A 21,295-nucleotide genomic window follows, 5' to 3' on the forward strand; every position below is an offset into this window, starting at 1 on the left:
AACCACATTGCCACACCAGTTGGTCTGATGATGGATTATATATTTGAAACACGGCAGGCGTATGATCAGTTTTTTACCAAATTATTTCAGCTTATAAAGTAAAGGGTGCAACCACCACAACAGCCTTGCCTTCATTACAAAGTAAGTGTGGATAAATACTGTCTTATTAAGGTGCAAATTTGAATGTGTCGTTTCGTATTTGTGATACAAGTGACTTCATTTGCCGTCTATGATCTGACGAAATTGTTATGCATCTTATGTTCATGTTTAGATCTGAATTCCAATCAAAACGAGATAAATGCTATGAAGTGAAATTTTGATATCTACATCTTTAGAAAAGTCTCTCATTCTTAGTTATTGTAAAAGTACTCATTTATTTCCAGAAACATGTAAACCTACGGCCATATTGTCTGGTACCATCAGCTTACCAGATGAACGAATCACGGCTTCCTCGTCGGCAGGAGGATTGAATGGTGCCAGCAGTTCCAGGATCACACGCAGCAATAAAGGTAGGGCCGTAATAGGTGCTTGGTAACTTACTTGATAACTTTCAGAATTCAGGAGTAGTTTCTCTGGAACTGATAACAAACTAGAAAGTAATGGATACAATACTACTTGTCATCGTTGGACAATGGAGGCGGCTAGTTGAAATATAACTCCTGATGGTAAAAGCCCCCCAAAGCCCCAACGACCCCACTACACAAAACTTAAGTCTACGCCCTTGCAGGGGGAGCCGCGGTGGCTCAGTGAGTTAGACGCTTGCTCGCTAACCTGAAGGTCCAGGGTTCAATCCCGGCACAGGTCGAGATAATACCTTCGGATTTTTCAACCCGGTTTCCCCCTGTCAGTGATGCAGGTAAGAGGGGCTGACATTGAAAAAGCGTCTAGTCGTTCGGATGGGACAATAAACCGAGGCCCCGTGTGCTACAGGCTGTGCACGTTAAAGATCCCTCGACAGTTGGAAATCGAAAAAGAGCAGGCTAATGCCGCTGTCCTGGCAAAATTTCCCTCATCGCAACCTGCATGGCGTTGCCCGTCTTCATTAGCCCACAAGGTGCAGAAAAGTAGGACGTAAAACTCCATTCATTTCATTTTTACGCCCTTGCAGGAACATGGAAACAAGTACATATCCCTGAATTGATCAAAAATTATATTCTACAGGCTGGTGGTCTCCGTTAAGAAACGACATCCTACAAACAATAACAGCCAATTTTTACACCATCATGATAGTCAAAGCTATATCAACCATGGGACGACCCGATAATACCCAGTGGGTCACACAATACAAGCTTCAATATCAGCTGGACATGCTATCACCCTGGTATACCTACCAAGACCCCCCGGGCACCGACAAGGTGAGTGCATGCCCGTAGCGTAATCCAAGTTAAAATGATGCATGATAGGGTTGAGGGGTGGGGGAATACATATTGAAAAATGTCACTCTTAAAGTTTTCTTGTTGTACCCATTACGCTACGACACTGTGATCTAATTATTTAATTTCTACGGCCCCGTGCCCCAAATCGAATTGGGATCTGACTTTCTATCACTATGTAGACTAAATACACGGATTGCTGAAAGTTTCTGTGGGGTAGAATCTACCTCGTTAAATGTGAATCAAGAGGCTAGTAAACGTCAGCAAGTCATACAGCTAAGAACCATCGCCAAGATTCGGGTTAATTCTTTCCTGTGAAATAAGACAGCCTGGGGTGGTATTCCCCACAACCTTTGCTGTTAACACTGTAGTTGTTACTAATCTGTTAGGGCAATGAAGTAATGCGAGTTTTATTTCCATGTAATTGTATTAATTCAAGGTCAAAGGTCAAGGTATAAAGTGTTTGGCCCTGGGTTATTCAAATACTATAGTTAATATCTAACTTGAAATGATATTGTTTAAAATGTTACACTGTAAAAATATTGCGCAATTTATTGATCAGAAACCGATATACTAGGAAGTCGTTATCCTACCTGTTCAGATACTGCGTTTACGTTAATCCTTTAGCGACAATGTAAATGAATTGTTGCGTGTAATAAAACCAAGGAGTAGTATACCATATTCACTGATGATGACAATATTAATCGTAAAAACACAGTGCAAACCATTTTTCTAAGGAGCAAGTTAACCTTTCTTTACCCCCCACTGGAGCCGCCACTGTTGAAACGTGTTTACTTAAATTCTCCACTACATTTTTTCTTCAGATTTTCAGTGCCAATAAAAACGGACGATCCAGCATAACCAACACATTAGCTTTTCCTATAGAAGCTAAATCCATCCGACTCAATCCTGTAGCTTGGCATAGTGGTATAGCTTTGAAATGGGAGATTTTAGGCTGTATGGAAGGTCAGTACGTGTACATTTCTCGTCCTCGGTGGTCGGATTCATGCGTCGGACTGCACAATTCTGCGAGGTGATGGGAGTTGAAAGCCGACACCGGGGCGAATCAGAATTATTCATATCTTGAGGAACATCCAAACCTACGGTACTAAATCGCCTAGCATTCGTCTATTCAATCGATACTGACTAAGCAATTCCACTTGGCTTTGGGGGTAGCAGAAACCATCTGCCTTCAAAATTAAATTATACGGATGATCTCAGATATATCTTGGTATTTGGGTTGGTCAACTCGGAGTTCTAATACGTAATTATTTGTTACATTTTTAATGATTTTGTGTCTCTATTTCAGAGGACTGTGATTCGGAATATGCTCTCAGTGGTCCGCTCATTGTTCAAGATGGCGGCTATAACGCGTCGAGTTTTATTGATCCTCAACACAGTCACGAACATTCCCGACTGGTGCCGATTGATCCTAACGAACCGATGGCTTGCTGGAAACCAAACAAAGCAGATACCAAGAGTTATATAGAGGTAAGATCTCCAGTTTCGGATCGGTGCCCCCTCTGTCCTAAAAAGATTGCGGCCGATGAAATTAAAAATGTTCCTATATTTTTGCTATGTGATGATGTATGCATTGATTCACCTGTCGAGTCAAATAGTTGAGATTCCTCCACATCGCTCAACTGATGGTTTCATTTTGAACTTTAATCCACCGAGATCTTAGTTTGAGTCAAACATATATTTAAAGATATACAGGAGCAGCACAAATGAAACGTAGAACTCCTACCAATTTCAATCTGACCACAGAAAAGGGTCACCCTTCTAAGCACGAAATTTGGAATGGTTCATTCTTTTAAAGGGACATATTCGCCATCCGTTATACCATTCGTATCCCAGTCTCAGAAACGGGACTTTTCTAGTAAAGTTATTCAGTAATAGTGTTCACAGCTCACCTTCGAAATTTGAACCTTCAAATCGATGTATATGTAGAATTATCCACGTTTGAAAGTTAAAAAGATTCGTATTTTCTTGAGACTCATACATATATAGAAAAGGCATATTTAGAAATAGAAAGTGAAATTTATGGTTTGGGGTATTTTTGAGAAATTACGCGATTAGTTCTAGTTCTTCAGATTATTGACATAATCCAAGATTCAACCCCCGATAATGGCGACAGCGTCTCTTAAAGAAGAGCAGTAGTCAGTATACTTGTGCAAGGTTGAGACTGACCTGCCTTCCATGGATTATATAAACGTGAACAATGCTTCTCTCCTGTTGTGTCATTAATAACCAATCAACCTTGAAGCCTTGACCACTGTCATAAAAGCTTGACCATTGTTGAGATGAAGTCGGGCGTGTTAGGCTGGGTAGCGATATAATGCGTAATAGGCTCTTATTCAACCGTGCAACTGAACACCTCTCATTGGACTGGCTTGTTGTCAACGACACATAGTTATCAAATTTGTTATCTCAGTTTGTAACTGACAGTGAAGGCATCCACATCGAAGAAAATTTGGATAAAAGTTTTGTGGTTTGTTGAGAATCATCCTTAAGTTTACTGTGGTTTTTTATCACCGAAAGGAAAAGTGACCTATATGTAACCAAGTGTGTTCACTTGGAATTGAAGTGTCTATAATAGCATCTGGATTTTTAACAGAACGAAAAACTGGTGATTGTTGTACAACCGAGTCTGATATCTGGCAACACGGGTTCCACAATGATGCAGTTTTTTGGTCTGTTGATATTTTTTCACTGCGTTGCAACAGCGAAGGCCGCAAAAGTCGTGGTGAGAACTTCCGGATCAGCTCTACCGTACACTGGGAATTACGGTACGTCCAATCAGTCTTTGTTACTAGCTGAATTGTTTGAAAATTACTATCAAGGAGTGATTCCAAAATGTTACGGACTTGACGGACCGGTCGATGTTAACGTCGGAATAGCCATCCGTCAAATTATGGACGTGAACGAACGAGAGCAGGTAATGAATCTGAACGCTTGGATACGTTTGTCGTGGACGGATTGTCAGTTACGATGGGATCCCGACCAATACGGTGGAATAAACTCTCTGACCCTACCTCACGACAAGATCTGGTCCCCAGATATTACACTGTACGACAACAACCAAGAAAGTGAAGGCGGTTTACCCGGTTTATCGGATTACCGACCAACCGTCCACGCAGACGGAACCGTACACTACAATTTTCCTACTGTTCTACACAGCTTGTGCACCATAGATCCTTTGTATTTCCCTTTTGACACTCAAGTTTGTCCTTTGAAATTCGGTTCCTGGTCTTTTCATGGATTCGACGTGAATGTAGTGAACATGACGGACGGAGCGGATGTCGGGTCGTTTAAGAAGAATGTGGAATGGGATTTAGTCAGTGCAAACAGCGTTCGGCATGAACTAATGTACCAGTGTTGTCCGGAACCCTACCCAGACGTGACCTTTTATATTCAAATTGCCAGGAAACCTGTCTCATACGTCGTCAACATAATATTCCCTTGTATTCTTATTTCCGCTATCGCTTTGCTGGGTTTCATTTTACCGGTCGACTCAGGTGAGAAGATCGGTCTAGAAATTACAGTGCTGTTAGCTCTTGCGGTATACGCACAAATAGTCTCCGACTCTTTACCGTCGTCTGCGCAAATTCCGTACATCGGAGTGTTCTTTTCTTGTTCGATGATTATGGTGTTTGCTTCATTGGTAATAACTGTTTTAGTTTTAAACATTAACTTCCGGGGTCAACTGGGAAAACAGGTTCCACGTGTGGTAAAAACGGTGGTACTGAACTGGCTGGCTCGATTGGTTTTCCTGTACAATTCTGACAACCGCGTCAACCCAGTCCAAAAACTCTACAAAAAGAAGTTTTTATGTGAAAAGAATGGCCTAGACAACAAAGCGTTTGTTGAGGATGAACTGAGTGGAGAAAAGACTAAAAACATCAAAAATGGGAATAACAATCACGTGAAACAAATCGTCCCTTCGATAGAATCTCCAACTCAGGCTATGATCGACGTCATGAAGGATCAGCTTTTGATTCTTAGAGCCGTGAATTCTAATCTGCAGGATAAAGCGGCGGATGAAGAAATGACGGGAGAATGGCAGCTAGTGGCTCTGGTCATGGACAGGATTTTCTTCATTTTGTTTTTGTTTTTCACTGTTATAATGTCCTTGACGACCATTCTATCAGCTATGGGAATGTAGAAGTTGACGACTATTCTTTCAGCCATGGAAATGTGAATGGACAAATGCAGAAATCCAAAAAGAGCTAATTGTCACTGAAGTTTAGATTAGAAACCTTAACTCAACTCCTAGTCCTATCAAGAAGCATGAAGTCGTAACTCTTGTATGTTATATTATGACAAAAATGTTCGGAATGTGACGCTCTCCAGTCAGCGAGAAAGTAGAAGTGGGAAAGAGAAGAAACACTACCAACTTTAGTTCCCCTAGTGAATACAAACTAAAACAAATTTTTATCAGTCTCTTCATCCACTGAGCTATGTTCTGTTTTATCGTGTTTAGCAGTGACGTTCGACTTTTCACTTTGATCAACGCTTGGAATAACTCGCTTTTGTTTTTAATACGATACGAAATCCATTGAGTTCATAATCAACTAGAGGTCTTTTTTATCGTTAGCCAATGAATTGTTTTGGCCTCCTTTTGTGAGATTGATAATTGATAAAATGCTATATTTAAGAAAAAACAAACGTAACTTTACGTCAGAAACTGTACAACTGCTCGAAGAAAACTTTTAATGTAAGATAGTCAAGCGAAAACTTGTGTTTTTATGGCTTTTAATCGTGTTTTATCCGATGAAATTAAAGGAATGCTTTTACATTTTTTTTTATTGATTTTTATCATTTTTGTAATAAACCGTTTGATAATTAGAGATGCAATAAATATATATATGTATATTCTGACCTTATTATGCACACGTACAAATTTTAATTAACCCCCATTTTGTGATGGTTCAAAGAGACTTTAAAAGCGAACTGTCACCAAGAATTTGCGTGTAAAACTCCATTCATTGCGAGTAGAAATGTTATGGGATATTGATAACCGTTCCAATCTTCAGTCAGACGTATAGGATTCATGCAATTTCACTAAATTATTGTAAAAACTGCTTATTTTATCCGAGAAAACTCACCTCATCCTTACCTCGTACCTATCGGACACTGCGAAGTAAGTTGAGATATCATCGAGGTTTTCCTATATGTAATTCACCTTTTTACCTACCCCACTGTATCTGTCTATGGGAATACTAGCAAGATACCGCCTGGGTTGCTTGCAGGTAACCTTGGGTACTAGTTCTCTGGATTGTGATTCAATGGTCTAGATAAAGCCGGTATTTAACCTAGATTTGTATCAACAGGTCACTCTGAACAACATCAAGTTGATCCGAGGGATTACCACGATGGGTAACCCAGACGCTCGAGAATGGGTAACCGGGTATAAAGTAGCCTACCTAGAGGATGAAAGCACAGACAAGTTTAAGGTTTACCAAGAACCGTTTGGAGTCGAAAAGGTGTGTAATATTTATATTTAGATATAAGAAATCGTTCAATCCATCAGACATTTTAAACTGAAGGACGTGCCTCATAATTCGGCTTTACATAGTTGTAATCGTCTGCAATTTTTAAACGTTTAGTTATTTGTGACATAGCTATAAAACATCAGCAAGTTTCGGATTAGCTTGGTCAAGATCAAGCTTCAGGTCGAAGCGGCTCAAATTTCTGGATCCAACTGAATGTGTTTTTTTCAGGTTTTCCGAGCCAACCGAAATTCTGTGGACAAAGTGACCAATATGTTCAAGTCTTACATCCAAGCCAAGAAGATTCGAATCATGCCGACTACAATTTATAAAGCTGTTGCTCTCCGTTTTGACGTTTTAGTTTGTGCCATTGGTAATAGTCCCTTTTTATTTCTGCTCTCTGATTTACACTGCACTGTTATTAATATACAGCACTCGATACTGCTTGTCACTCGTGGAAATTTTCACCAATTTTCTCAATGTTTTGTCAAGAGTGTCACGAATTCTAGCATTATACCACTCTCCTATTGAGCCTGTCACTCTAAATTTTCACTTTCTATTTTAGGAAATTGTGCATATCTTCCAAGTCATTTTCAGTAATTTTTCATTTCTACAGAGTGTCAAGATATTCCTCTGATATCAGGCGACCATAAAATAGCAGACGAACAGCTGTCAGCTTCTTCACAGTACGATAATGATCATGGTCCGATGAGATCCAGATTGAACCTACAAGCTTCTGGTGATTTTTCTGGTGGATGGTTGGCCGAGTTTAACGATAATAAACAGTATATTCAGGTGAGTTAAAGGGATTGTGAACAGGTTTTCTTCTAACATCGATTTGCACCATTCTAATTTTCAGTCAGACGTCTGTGGTTCTTCCGCTTAAACTAAGCGATACACATAAAGAGTTTAGAAAACCACTTTACAATCCTTTGGCTATACAAATACGAAAGTGAGTTTCCTTTCAATACAATTAACTTTGGGTGGTAGTTTTCTGTGGTCAGAATGGGACCAGAGCATAACTAACTATCGTGTCCAACTATAGCTAACAGATTGCTTAGTACGATGGCAGTTTTCTGTGGTCAGAATGGGACCAGAGCATAACTAACTATCGTGTCCAACTATAGCTAACAGATTGCTTAGTACGATGGCAGTTTTCTGTGGTTAGAATGGGACTAGAGCAATACCTAACTATCGTGTCCAACTAGCTAGTAGATTGCTTGGTACAAAGGATTGGAATGATGTTAAAGCTTGTCACTGTATCAGCCAGGTATAATTTCAAGGATTTGTTATAATTTCCAGGTGGATCTAGGAGCGACAGTACAAGTTGTGGCCATAGCGACTCAGGGAAGGAAAGAGAGAAACGAGTTCGTCAGATCGTTCACTCTGGCTGTTTCAACAGATGGTGTTACATTTTATCCCTATTATACAGGATCTAATGTTACGGTAAGTCGCATTCATTCGTCGTAAGTCGTTCCACTCTGTCAGGGGTGCAGGTCGGAGGGTTGACATGGTAAGGTAGTTGTTCGGATCGAGCAATAAACAGAGGCCTGGTGTGCCATATACTGTGCACGTTTAAAAACCAATGACAGAAGCAACTCCCATATGCAAATTGCCCTCATTGCACACTGCTTTCTCCGTCCTCATAACAGATGCAGTAGTAGGGAAAATTATCACAGATTTTGATAAATAAAATAACGGGGAATTTTACCTTTTTCATTTTATTTTACTAAAATTTCTGATTAAAACAGGATGATGGTGCTTATTAATCTTCCATTCCTTAGATACGACACTTCACTTTCAGGTATTTGATGGTAATTATGATGCAGGGTCTGTTAGGAAACAATATCTAAAAGCCCCTGTCATGGCCGGCTATATTCAACTCTGGCCTGTCAGTTGGGAGAAACGAATTGCTTTGAGATGGGAGGTGTATGGATGTCCCGGTAAGTATAAACTGGTGAGCAACAGATTAAACGGGGTGGGAATTTAACAATGAGCATTTTCTAACATGTCAGCTATATGTTGTTTTTTTTCTTATTTTGATATTTTCTTGAATGCTGTGTTTATGGCGCCCAAAAAGCGTATACCCTCAGCTAATCAGCTATATGTGGCTTAGAATGAGACCCCTTCACATCGGACCTTTTCTTTTGCATTGTGCATCAACGCCGGTGATGCCATATTGCCTGGATTCTTTTAACGCTTTGTTTGAATACATTATTTTTCCATCTGTAGGTCCCCAGTCGAACTATAAAGTTGGTTGCTATGCAGACCGAGCCGCAGACAGAGATTTACCTTATGAAGCTATATCAGATCCCGAGGCTGGAATGTGGCCTCCAATGTGTATCCACCATTGCTATCTAAAGGTATAATTTACATTCAAATCTCGGTGGACAATCTTTTATCTATAGAATATCAATAATCCTGAACGGACACCGAAGGTCAAGGCCTGCTTCATATCAATATATTGTTGGAAAATGTGATCAAAAGGTACCATATATTGTTTCGTAAGAAAAGGTACATACCTTTAAGGCGCCAAAGTAAAAGACGACAGCGTTCTCTAGAGAAAGAGGTGAATTACCCCCCGTTGGATTTCGTAAGACCACAACAAATTAATTCTTACATGCCATTAATAACTCAATTTCTATTTATGTGAAATCAGGGTTACTACTACGCTGGTCTACAGAACAGAGATTATTGTTATTGTGGTAATAGTTATGGTAAATATGGTGCAGGGTTAAACTGTTCCTTACCCTGTACTAACAGAGCTAAGCTTCAGTGTGGTGGAAAATCAGACAATCTTGTCTACACCACTGGTTTAAGTGAGTTTTATTGATTGATTATGGAAATAATAAGGAGTTTTACTTCCTACTGTAATCTATTTTAATATTCCATTATTTGCACCTTATTATAATTTCTAATTTCGGAGCTCACAGCTTTAACGCTTGGGCATGCTTGCCTCTGTATTTTAAACTAATACAGCCTTTTACGCAATAAGCTCCAATAAAGGGACGGATCCTCTATCATATCGGGGCCCAGGGTTTATCAAATCCCCCCTTTATTCCAGCGTCTGCTACTCGAGTGTGCGCTGATGGGTGGATGAGCTACAATGACAGATGTTACATCACCTACCAGGACAAACAGACGTGGAAAGATGCCAGGACTTTCTGTCAGGCCTCCGGATCTGAATTAGTTTCTATAGCTGATCAACATGAGCAGGACTTTGTCATGAGTTTACTGGCTGACGGTAAGTGTTAATCAATGGTTACTTACTGGTGTACGAATAATCCGAGAACACCACAATAAATTCTTGGGGAGCCACTTGGTTATTGTTAAAGCTGCCAGTCAATTGGACACGAGAGTTCAGATCAATGGTGGTTCACTGCTATCTTCTTACAATTTGCCAGCTAGATTGATACAGACCGACCCATAGAGCTGAGATCTGGTTAGAAAGGTAAATTATGTTCAATTGATCCATCATCACATAGCTTGTATCTCAATGGCGCGACTATAACCGGACCCCTAAAACGCCATCCGTCAAAATTGTTCACCCTTGGCCCTGATATCGGTCTGAATTAACTTGATAAACATCTTGACTCACCGTTATTTACAGTACGAGCTGATGTATGGATAGGCTTTAATGATCTGCAAACTGAAATGTATTTTGAGTGGTCGAATGATGAAGAGGTTCTATACACCAACTGGAACCTGGCACAACCAGCCAACCCGTCTGGTACACAGGAGGACTGTGTATTGTTAACTTATAAGGTACTGTGAAGTCAGTATGTTTCGCCTAGTTGATTGATGTGAGAGCACCGTAATTATCTATTCACGTTGATTGTTTATATGATCGGCGATATAATCCATACAATCTGCATCGTCTTTTCAACAGACCGAACTTACCTGGCTGCTCTGTACCTTCCCAGTTTCTCAAGACAGATGTGATATCATCACTGTTTGTATCAAGTCTCGGGAATTGGGTAGGGCCAGTTAACGATATCACATCCGTATATCACATCTAAAGAACTGAGTTAGGCCAGATTTCTAGTTCGATACAAGAACATAATTCTATTTATGGATAAGTGCGGTTTGAACGACGATGATTTGATGTTTTATTGTAGACAGGAGGGTGGCAAGATGAACGCTGTGACATCAGGAGGAATTATATCTGTGAGATGGAGAAGCAGCCCTCAGATCTTCTGACTCAGTCGCCTCTGATTCCTGGTTGCGACCAGGTAAGGATGACATCTTCAATCTAGAATAACATACAATGTAAGAAAGGAACGAAACAACCATTTAATGGTAACAACTTAGGTTCACATGGATCCTTTCCAGTTGGTCTCCCTCCACTTCATAATGTCTTGACTGTAATAGCCACTTTTCTTGTATCCACAATGCAAGAAAGGTTGCTATTGCAGTCAAGACATTATAACGCTTACCTGTACCATATTTGATTTGACAGCTGATTCTTAGAATAAATGGACAATGCAATAGAAGCTCTGTTTTTAGGGTTGGGATGGTTATGAGAATTCCTGTTATCTGTATGTATTTGAACCGAGAACTTGGTCAGCTGCCGCTAGAGTTTGTAGATCTAATGGTGGAACGCTGCTACAAATATCAGACAAGTAGGTCTAGTCTTCCCACTGGCTCACATCTCTTCCCATCTCGAACATTGTCATCCTGTTCCCCCAAACCAGCAAAGAATTGTATCCTTGCTTGAAGTTTGAAATGACATAATCAACCTCATCAATTATGAATGACAATTCGGAATTTGTTCTTCACCATGAATTGAAAGTGTTGTGGTATGTTCCTATTTCAAGTCCCCCCGTTCTCCATCCATCAAACACGTCAGTTGTAGTATAATACGAATGCCAGTTATTATTTTTGTTCACCATCTCTTGACAGGTATGAGCAAGCCTACATCTCCAGTAAGATGGGTTCATTGAAAGATTATTATTGGACGGACGTGACGGATTCGGATGTTGGAGGGACGTACATATTCGCTGATGGTGGTTCACGGATACCCCTGACTAACTGGGCTCGACATAAACCCGGTGAGTGACCCAATATTTATCAATAACACACTGAAGTATGCTGGGCGGTTTTAGAGAGTCCAAATGCTCCCAACATTACATGAGCCAAAACGTTCCACTTAACCATCATATATTATTACGTCGTCACATCTACGGGAAATTAAATAAAAATTCAATGACAAGAAGTTCTGGTCTTTCCCTCATTCTGGTAGCTCTTCTCGTCGGGGTGTTGCAAGTTTGAAAAGCACATACATTTATTCTTTGATATGAGTTCTTCCAGTTTATGTTAAACTAATTGCTCAGGATAGCTAATGGACTCATTTCACGTCTACCTCATTCATTGTATCATCTTGAATGATCCAGGGTGGCCATTGAATACCTTCATGGCTACCTCATTGATTGTATCATCTTGAATGATCCAGCATGGCTATTGGATACCTTCATGGCTACCTCATTGATTGTATCATCTTGAATGATCCAGCATGGCTATTGGATACCTTCATGGCTACCTCATTGATTGTATCATCTTGAATGATCCAGGATGGCTATTGGATACCTTCATGGCTACCTCATTGATTGTATCATCTTGAATGATCCAGGGTGGCCATTGAATACCTTCATGGCTACCTCATTGATTGTATCATCTTGAATGATCCAGGATGGCTATTGGATACCTTCATGGCTACCTCATTGATTGTATCATCTTGAATGATCCAGGATGGCTGTTGGATACCTTCATGGCTACCTCATTGATTGTATCATCTTGAATGATCCAGGATGGCTATTGGACTATCTTTATGGATACCATATTGATTTTGTAAGATCCATGACTAAAAGATTGTGATTTGAAATGGTTCATGTCGGTTTTTCCTATAATTCATTTAGCCCTTGAAATATTCTATATTTCCCATTTTCTAGACCAAAAAGGTCAATGTGTGAGTGTTGGGACTGGTCAAACAGCTGGTCTGTGGTTCAATATGAACTGTACCACTAAAGCCAGCGCTGTGTGCGAGAAGCTGAAGAAGGGGGTGACAACTCTTCCACCAGTGACAACACCTGATGCTTCTTTACCTTGTCCGGATGGTTGGACGGCTGTGAGCATTTGGTGCTATCAGGTAAGTCTCACATCAGTGTCGTTTCTACCGGGATGGGCTGCGGTTGGAGCATTGGAGCGTTTCCACTTTCAACTTATTATTTTAGGGGTTATTGCCTGTTAGACCACTACCCCAATTCACCCAATGATTAAAATATAAAGCATAACACTCAGCTAGTTATATAACATGATTGAATCATTTCAGGTGAACAACGTGAAGTTTAATCTACAGAGAACCTGGGGTGACGCTCAGATCGACTGTCAACAGAAAGGAGCTCAATTGGCCAGTTTTCACAATCAATCTGATCTCGATGCCCTTTATACATCCTCTCTATCGTAAGAATAGTTGATATTTTCCTTCTCATTGTTGGGCTGGTGGTTGATAATGTAATACAATGATAGGTTCACTCAGAGCCGTATATATAGAGTTACGACTCACAGCTCATAATATCGTATTGCGGTCTGGATTAGTCCCTTGTAAGCAAGAGTTACATCCCTTGGATAGGCCTTAGAAGCCTTGAATGAAGGCTTTGTTTATCATACGCCTTTCTAAGTGAAATAAAAAATATATATAGATAAAGTAATATATATTTTTAGCACCGGCAATGATCATTTCTGGATTGGACTGAACGACCTGGAAGGAAAAGGTACGTTACAATTTTTAGGGGAGGCCGTGATACGGGAGTCTGGGTGATCTTTATTTTGATCCCTCTGTCAAAAGGCAGCTGCCTCACCTGTCTCTACATAATTCAAGGCTCTGATAAGTCCGTTATTCTTTGTCTCTTACATATCTAACTTCTTGAGTTTTTGTCTAGACATTTTGTTTCATTTGAAAGGAATTGCATATTTGTTAATGGTTTAGGTAAACTTTCAGGATATGTGAATTCTGGCGGTACCGCTGCAGATTTAACAGCCTGGGCCACGAACGAACCTAATAACTATCAGGGTACGGCTGAGAATTGTGTGGAGGTTCGAACTACTACTGGAAAGTTCAATGATCAAGCTTGTTCAGTCCTCAGGAACTGGATATGTGGTGTCAGGAAAGGTAAGTTGCTTAAGACTTCTACAGTTATTAGTGATTGGGGATGAAAGTCGACACCCAGCTGACTCTAAGAAGCACTTAAATGAAATGAAATGGAGTTTTACGACCTACATTTCTGCACTTGATTCGGCTAATGAAGATGGTTGAAGCCCGTGGAAGTTCTGGATTCAGAATGATGCAGATGTCCTTGTCCAGGTCGTTGGTGATGTTCGACCGATCCCACAGTAATGTTTTTATTGAACTTTCTCCATTTAACTTGTTTGAATGGATCCAAAATCATTTTTTATTCATTTTAACAGGCGTGACACTCCAGCCAGTTACTACGGTGAAGCCACCAACTCCTGGTCCAGGTAAGTACCGCACTCTTTCTCAATCTACATCAGTTACTCCATTCCACCCCTCTACACACTGGTACATAAGGAACTTGCTAGAAATTTCCTGTCTTAACTTATGGCATGTGAGGTTTGTGAGTGATTTGGAAAGATAAATGTCGGAGTTCCTTCCTGGGGTAACCTTATAATGATCTAAAATATCCAATCCGATACCAATATATTTCAGCCGGAAGTTGCTCACCAATAGGACTGGATGACACGTGGAAATCATACAATGGAAATTGTTACCTTGTTGTCGATGGTGCGGGAGATACAGCAAGATCTTGGCGGGGTGCTCGAGACTTTTGTCGACAACAGTCAGCAGAACTATCGTCCATTTCAACTGAACAGGAAAACCTCTTCTTATGGTCTCAGGTAACCTCGCAATCTTTTTAGTTTTACGTATATTGGTGGCGCTCACCTGGATCATAGAACTGGGGTGTCGGTAATTTTGGGACCAGGAAATAGGCTCTTGGCAAATTGTAACTAAAAATCTTTCTTTTTTCCTTACATCATACGTCAATCTTCAGATATTTAGAATTTTATTTCATCATCATCATCATCATCATCATCATCTTAAAGCAGGAAAACCCCTTTTAAATTCTGGTTTATTTCATTTTATTTGGTTTCAGATTGTTAATATTACGTCCTACTCTGTGTGGATCGGCCTGAATGAGCTCAATCCTGATAAAGGTCCTCAGTAAGTATGTCGAAATCTTAATCAATCTGAAAAATGATATACGATTTTGTATGGAATTCGATTTCCAAATATCTAGAGAATCTTAACCTGTATAGCTAGTAGCACACGTGTTCTCACTTGTCTAACCCATTCCGCCTTCTCCACGTCTTGACTTACATCTTTGTCATTGGGAAACCGGGTATCGTCCTAGACCACTAGCTAATAGACCACTATATAGATGACCGTATGATATAAGCTGTTGTATTAAGTCCACGAAGCTTAGGATATGGTTTGCCAACTCGGCATCCTTTTCAGCGAGTTTATATAGCTACATTAGCTACGATGTATTTTGGTATTGACAACTCGACATCCCCATCAGATAGTCGTCATAGCTTTTGATTTGTAAGCCATGGCTATATTTTGCAGATGGTCTGATTCCACACCGTTTAAATACATCAACTGGAATCTGAATGAACCGAATGATTATCTGGGTCTCGAGGCCTGTGTTGATATGTTTGTAAAGAATGGTAAGAGTCTATTTATTGCTTGAAGGATATATCTATAAAATGTGCCACTGTCTGCAGCAGCTCTTGGACATCGGACGAATGGGTTTCTCAGAGCCACATAAAGATGTCGAGGGTTGCTTCTTGCCCCACCCGAAACCAACCCCACCTAGACTCAATAATATAATGTAATTGTAAAGAAAAAAAATGTCAAAAAAAAACTCGGACTGGTACCTCGTAGGTACGACCCAAGTTCATTAAAGCTTTTGATACGACCCCTCAGTCCACCCCTGACTAAATACCCTATTTATGTTTGTAATTGTAGGTAAATGGAATGATGAACACTGTAATCTGAAACAGGCCTTTATTTGTAAAAGAAGTTTATCGGGAACAACACAACCTACCCAGGCACCTGTCGTTTTACCAGGGTACTGTCCTACAGGATTCAATGCATATCGTAATAAATGTTTTAAGGTTTATGGAAACAATCGTCAATATCTGAACTACAGTGATGCCAGTGCCGCCTGCAGGAAACTTGGTACTGGTTACAATTTAGCTGCTATTTCTAACCCACTTGAGGGAGGTGAGTTTTTTTCTACTGTTTGGATTTATATGAAATTTATGAGATCAGATTGACGGTCAGGTACTGTACTGAATGGAGGTCGTGTATTTCCGTTTATCGTGTTGATTGTTCACCTCTTTCCTCGATCCCAGACTTTAAAGTACATTGCGTTTATATTACATCAGTGTATTTGTAAGAAAACCTTTCTTCAGTGGTGGTGGGCCATGGGAACATTAATTTGTTCTCCAAGATCTGCGGCTGGCTACCTATCAATGGCGATATTTCGATTTCCGGTTGGTTCTCATTATAACGGGTACTATCTACACATATTTTCATATTATCAGCATTTTTAACGACCTTGTTACCGAATGTTTGGTGGACGAGTTGGCTAGGAATGACTAACGTGAGAGGGTCGTTGTTCTGGGATGATAACGAGGATAGTACCTATTTTAACTGGGCACATGGTGAACCTAGCAACAAGGGAAAAGGGCAACAAGTAGGTTACTAATTTAGTACAATATAACCCAGAGTGATCACCCAAGTGATGTCTGTTGTACCACCACACTCTAGAATATACATCCATGGTGTTGTTTGTTGTACACCAGTGAACCACTCTCTAACATATGTAACCAGAGTAAGGTGATGTCCGGTGTACACACAACAACAGTGCAACACCGCTCTATAATATCAGTTATACCAGTCACACATTAGATAAATATGCCTGTTAATATTTGATATATATAATTCATTCCAGTGTGTAATTGTATTTGGTGAACACGGTCGGGCAGGACAGTGGGGTCAGGCTAAATGTTCAGATAAGAAAGGCTATGTTTGTCAAACCTATAAAAGTAAGTTATGATTAGAATAGTGTACCTTATTACTATTATTATTACGAAAGCAAGATCGCCTCCATTTTAAAGATGACTTGTTTCAAAGCCTTAGCACCTGTTAAACCTCGACTTATATTTGTTTTGTATGGCCAATTCTACCATTGGGATTAAACTTAAAGAAGGTTGTCTTATCCTGAATGAGTGTATTAATTTAATCGAAATACCTGAACTGTAAAGTCTATGGGATATGATTTCTTTTTATAGAGGCCTCAATCACTACCATTCAACCGGAAACGACGTCATGTGATGTAGATAAAGGATTTAGACCACTAAATAAAGACTGCGTGATATTGATGACAGATCCTAAGTCTTGGGATGATGCTCGAACATCCTGTAAGACTTTAATGTCGGATCTTGCCAGTCTCAACAACCGTTACGAACAAGCATTCGCTTACCTGATAGCCAACGAGAACACAAAAGGACCATTCTGGATAGGATTAAACGATAAGAGTGTAAGCATGACTAAATTTGTTTTAAAGACTCTTTTCATCTCGATTTAAGGGAATACACGATGAAATGATATGGAGTTTCAGATTCTCCTTTCCTGTACCTGATTTGACTACTGAAGAAAGCTCAGTAAGTTAGTTAGAAGGATTGTCATCTGCTTCCAATTAGGAGCTATAGGTTGACGATTTTGGTAGCTTCGGCAAGTGAAATTTGGATTTTGGGAAAGGGAAAGTTTGATACTCTCAAACTAGGACGAAATAAATACTTTAAAGAGGGGGTGGTCTTAATTGGCTTAAAAGCTTTCTTCTGTTAATCTTCGTTAATTGTCATTGGACCTGGAATAAGATGAAAATAATAAATACATCTAATATATTTTATCTCTATAGAGAAAGGGTCAGTATACGTGGAGCGACAACTGGCCAGTGACTTTCACCAACTGGGGTGATAATCAACCCAATGTTACAGCTGGAACTGGGTGTGTCTCTTTCGCCTCTGACGGTTCCTGGAAAGATGATAAATGTGCGACTCAATATCCATATTTCTGTAAGAAAACTACTGGTAAGCAACTTTGATAAATACTTAATACCTGGGTTAATCGGTTGTTTTAAGCCATTATCATCAGGACCATCATCATCATCGAGATTATCACCATCGTGATCATCATCATCACCGTCGCCTGATAACCACCATTGCTACGAAAGTTTATTTGATGGAGGGTAAAGTTTTGGACTCATGTGGGCATGAGAAGAGTAAGCAAACTCACTGAACAAGAGCAAGAAATCGACAACCAAAATATTTACTACAGAACGAAGACTCGACGCATATCCACGTGATTAGAGTCTATCTCACACTACCAACAGGTGCTTTGGATATTAGCAGGTCTTCATCATATTTTATTTTATTGTTTAGCTACTCCACCAGTAACACCAGCTCCGGGAACTGGTCAGTGTCCAGGATTATCCTATCAGAAGATCGGTACAGCCTGTTATAGTTTTGATTATAAACCCAGAACTTTTGATATGGCAGTGAAATTCTGTGCTGAGGACCATGCTAGGTTGATCAGTCTTCATGATAATACCACCGACCTGTATATCTACAACTTCATGTCTCAACAGAGCAGCTGGGCTGTTTGGTTAGGATCTCGCCGTGCTCCTGGTGGTGAGTTACTTCCCTTTATTCTATTAGGTTGGTAAGGATCTCGCCGTGCTCCTGGTGGTGAGTTACTTCGATTTATTATATTAGTTTAGTAAGGATCTCTCGTCATGCTCCTGGTGATAGGTTACTTCCCTTTATTCTATTAGTTTATTTAGGATCTCGTCGTGCTCCTGGTGGTGGGTTACTTCCCTTTATTCTATTAGTTTATTAAGGATTTCGTCGTGCTCCTGGTGGTGGGTTACTTCCCTTTATTCTATTAGTTTAGTAAGGATCTCGTCATGCTCCTGGTGGTGGCTTACTTCCCTTTATTCTATTTGTTTAGTAAGGATCTCGTCATGCTCCTGGTGGTGGGTTACTTCCCTTTATTCTATTAGTTTAGTAAAGATCTCGTCATGCTCCTGGTGGTGGGTTACTTCCCTTTATTCTATTAGTTTAGTAAGGATCTCGTCATGCTCCTGGTGGTGGGTTACTTCCCTTTATTCTATTAGTTTAGTAAGGATCTCGTCATACTCCTGGTGGTGGGTTACTTCCCTTTATTCTATTAGTTTAGTAAGGATCTCGTCATGCTCCTGGTGGTGGGTTACTTCCCTTTATTCTATTAGTTTAGTAAGGATCTCGTCATGCTCCTGGTGGTGGGTTACTTCCCTTTATTCTATTAGTTCGGTACGGATCTCGTCGTGCACCTGGTGGTAGGTTACTTCCCTTGACCCCATAAGCTTGGTTCGATCTTGTCACTATTCATTTAAATTGAAAGTTAACTTTGTATGAAGTTATCCCAAGCTTTCTATTGGGCGCATTCACCCTTTTGAACCCATCTTTCGTGGTTGAACCAATGTCGGTTATTAAGTTCGAATCAAAACTATGTAAATATGAAAATGCTTGGTAACATTTGCTAATCGCAACTGATCACATCCCTGTTTTTTTCAGGATCGTATAAATGGTTGGATGGAAGTCCAGTGAACTATGAGTTTTGGAATAAAGGGGAACCAAAGAGAAACGATAGTGGTGGCGAGGAATTATTATGTGGCATGATGACATCCTGGAGTAAAGGATCATGGACGGCCTGCCCATGTACCAATTGGATGGGCACAATCTGTCAGAGATCCATGAGTAGGTTCAAATGTTTCTTTCGTCTTCCTTATTAGCCCAAATCAGGTGCTCAAAGACACCGTGTAATTTCATTAGCTCGATAAAGTACAAAAAAGAAGGGCGAGAAACAACACTTCAATTCATTTAATTTCAAATGTTTCTCAATGGGATTGTTAGGTCGGTTAGGTAGTTGTCTTGTGGTTTGCTTTCCTTCATTGCTTGGCTTCATAAAACCTGAAAATGTCCTAATACCATCGTTTCGAGTCTCAATCTGGAATCTTTCGAGAAACGTTTCGCTTTTTTATGATACATAGTGACATTTGACTTAAATCAAGTTCATATCTTTTTCAGAATATGACAATTCGTCCTACACCTTTCCAACAATTGGGCCAGCGATAACCCCTACCCCTATGCCCGTATCGGGACAACCCCAAACCCCAAAACTGATCACCCCCGGTAAACCACTAACCCCTATACCACCAACATCAAATTCTGGTACGAGACAACCAGCAAATTTTAAAACATTTACTCCCAATAACAACCATCCGTTTAGATTCCCAACTGGTGTACCAATTACACCACAACATCAACAAGGTAACAACAATAACAACAATAACAACAATAACAACAATAACAATCCCAGCAAAACTTCAGGTGAGACGGCTGGTTTATATTACTATGGAAGTGTCATATTGTGGTCTGGATTAATCTCTTCTTCACAAGAGTTACTTTTCTTTCAGTCAGATAAGAGTACTTGCCTTGGTAGTTATATTTTAGATCTGGAAAGTCCCTTAACAAGAGTCACTTGATATTGCTGTGGCAGTGTCATGTTGTGGTCGTGATTACTCAATTGTTAACAAGAGTTACTTCCCTTCCAGTCAGATTATCTTGCCTAGATATTGCTTTCTCTATATACGACGGCAAGACTTATTAATGTAGGCCTAAGGATTTAAAACTCCATTTTCCATTTTTCAGGATCGGATTTAGGCGGTGGGGCAATAGCTGGTATAGTAATTGGATCTGTAGCCGTTATTGGAATCTTGATTCTGGGGGCTGTATTTGTCTTCAAGAAGAGAGAGAGTGGTTTAACAGGATTCGCTCGGTCATTTTCTAACGCCCTATATGAATCGGGTAACGAGAACGAAGGAGTCCAGTTTCAATAATCAGAGACTAGAAAAAGACAAAGTGTAAATAGTCAATGGCTTGGATGTAAAATTTGTAATTTGTAATATAAATAAAATATTAAATTGTGTAACGAACCTCAAAACCCATGTTTAATTTTACGCTTTAAAGGAAAACCGAAAAGGGTGTTGGCCCTCCTCCAACTCCAATAAAATTTGTTACCATTTTATTACTTGGCTGTATGGGTCAAGGTCGAGTTCAAGGAAGGTAACAGACATTATTTTTTTTCCAATTCAAAGGAAAAGCTGGTTGGTTTATTTACATATTTATTGCACATTAATGAGCCTAATTCAAGGCAGCCTAATGCCACAAAGTTCACAAAGTTCGCAATAGAATGATCCATCATTCCAGGGCATAGGCATATAGGTCCAAATAATAAATTATCCT

At 39.9% G+C, this 21,295-nt stretch overlaps 3 protein-coding genes across 3 annotated transcripts; all 3 read left to right on the forward strand.

The window, feature by feature from the left end:
- Window positions 1-1,160: 1,160 nt before the first annotated feature.
- On the forward strand, window positions 1,161-2,329 carry LOTGIDRAFT_78305 (hypothetical protein; the record flags this gene model as incomplete). The annotated part of the gene is made up of 2 exons (XM_009067158.1): window positions 1,161-1,355; window positions 2,198-2,329. Coding segments are annotated over 2 exons (327 nt in total), but the record flags the coding sequence as incomplete, so codon positions are not given.
- A 1,494-nt stretch (window positions 2,330-3,823) lies between these two features.
- LOTGIDRAFT_196834 (hypothetical protein) lies at window positions 3,824-6,247 on the forward strand. Its single transcript, XM_009067164.1, has one exon. The coding sequence runs from the start codon at window positions 4,051-4,053 to the stop codon at window positions 5,536-5,538; it is 1,488 nt and encodes a 495-aa protein (XP_009065412.1). The 5' UTR covers window positions 3,824-4,050; the 3' UTR covers window positions 5,539-6,247.
- Window positions 6,248-6,748: 501 nt separating this feature from the next.
- Window positions 6,749-20,989, forward strand: LOTGIDRAFT_236362 (hypothetical protein; the record flags this gene model as incomplete). Its single annotated transcript, XM_009067165.1, has 30 exons — window positions 6,749-6,859; window positions 7,097-7,238; window positions 7,482-7,660; window positions 8,168-8,311; window positions 8,670-8,808; window positions 9,098-9,228; window positions 9,525-9,684; window positions 9,930-10,109; window positions 10,476-10,630; window positions 10,984-11,097; window positions 11,372-11,487; window positions 11,768-11,916; window positions 12,814-13,010; window positions 13,194-13,324; window positions 13,586-13,635; window positions 13,863-14,033; window positions 14,330-14,380; window positions 14,589-14,776; window positions 15,034-15,101; window positions 15,507-15,607; window positions 15,909-16,166; window positions 16,490-16,641; window positions 16,900-16,993; window positions 17,240-17,487; window positions 17,537-17,611; window positions 17,869-18,040; window positions 18,392-18,640; window positions 19,565-19,747; window positions 20,078-20,380; window positions 20,702-20,989. The coding sequence occupies 30 exons, from the start codon at window positions 6,749-6,751 to the stop codon at window positions 20,887-20,889; spliced, it is 4,599 nt and encodes a 1,532-aa protein (XP_009065413.1). The 3' UTR covers window positions 20,890-20,989.
- Window positions 20,990-21,295: the final 306 nt, after the last annotated feature.

The sequence above is a fragment of the Lottia gigantea genome, assembly GCF_000327385.1.
Source record: "Lottia gigantea unplaced genomic scaffold LOTGIsca_80, whole genome shotgun sequence".
Lineage (NCBI taxonomy): Eukaryota > Metazoa > Mollusca > Gastropoda > Lottiidae > Lottia > Lottia gigantea.

Bases quoted from the DNA above. Each gene is read 5' to 3' on its own strand.
- LOTGIDRAFT_196834 (XM_009067164.1), top strand. From the start codon at position 4,051: ATGATGCAGTTTTTTGGTCTGTTGATATTTTTTCACTGCGTTGCAACA.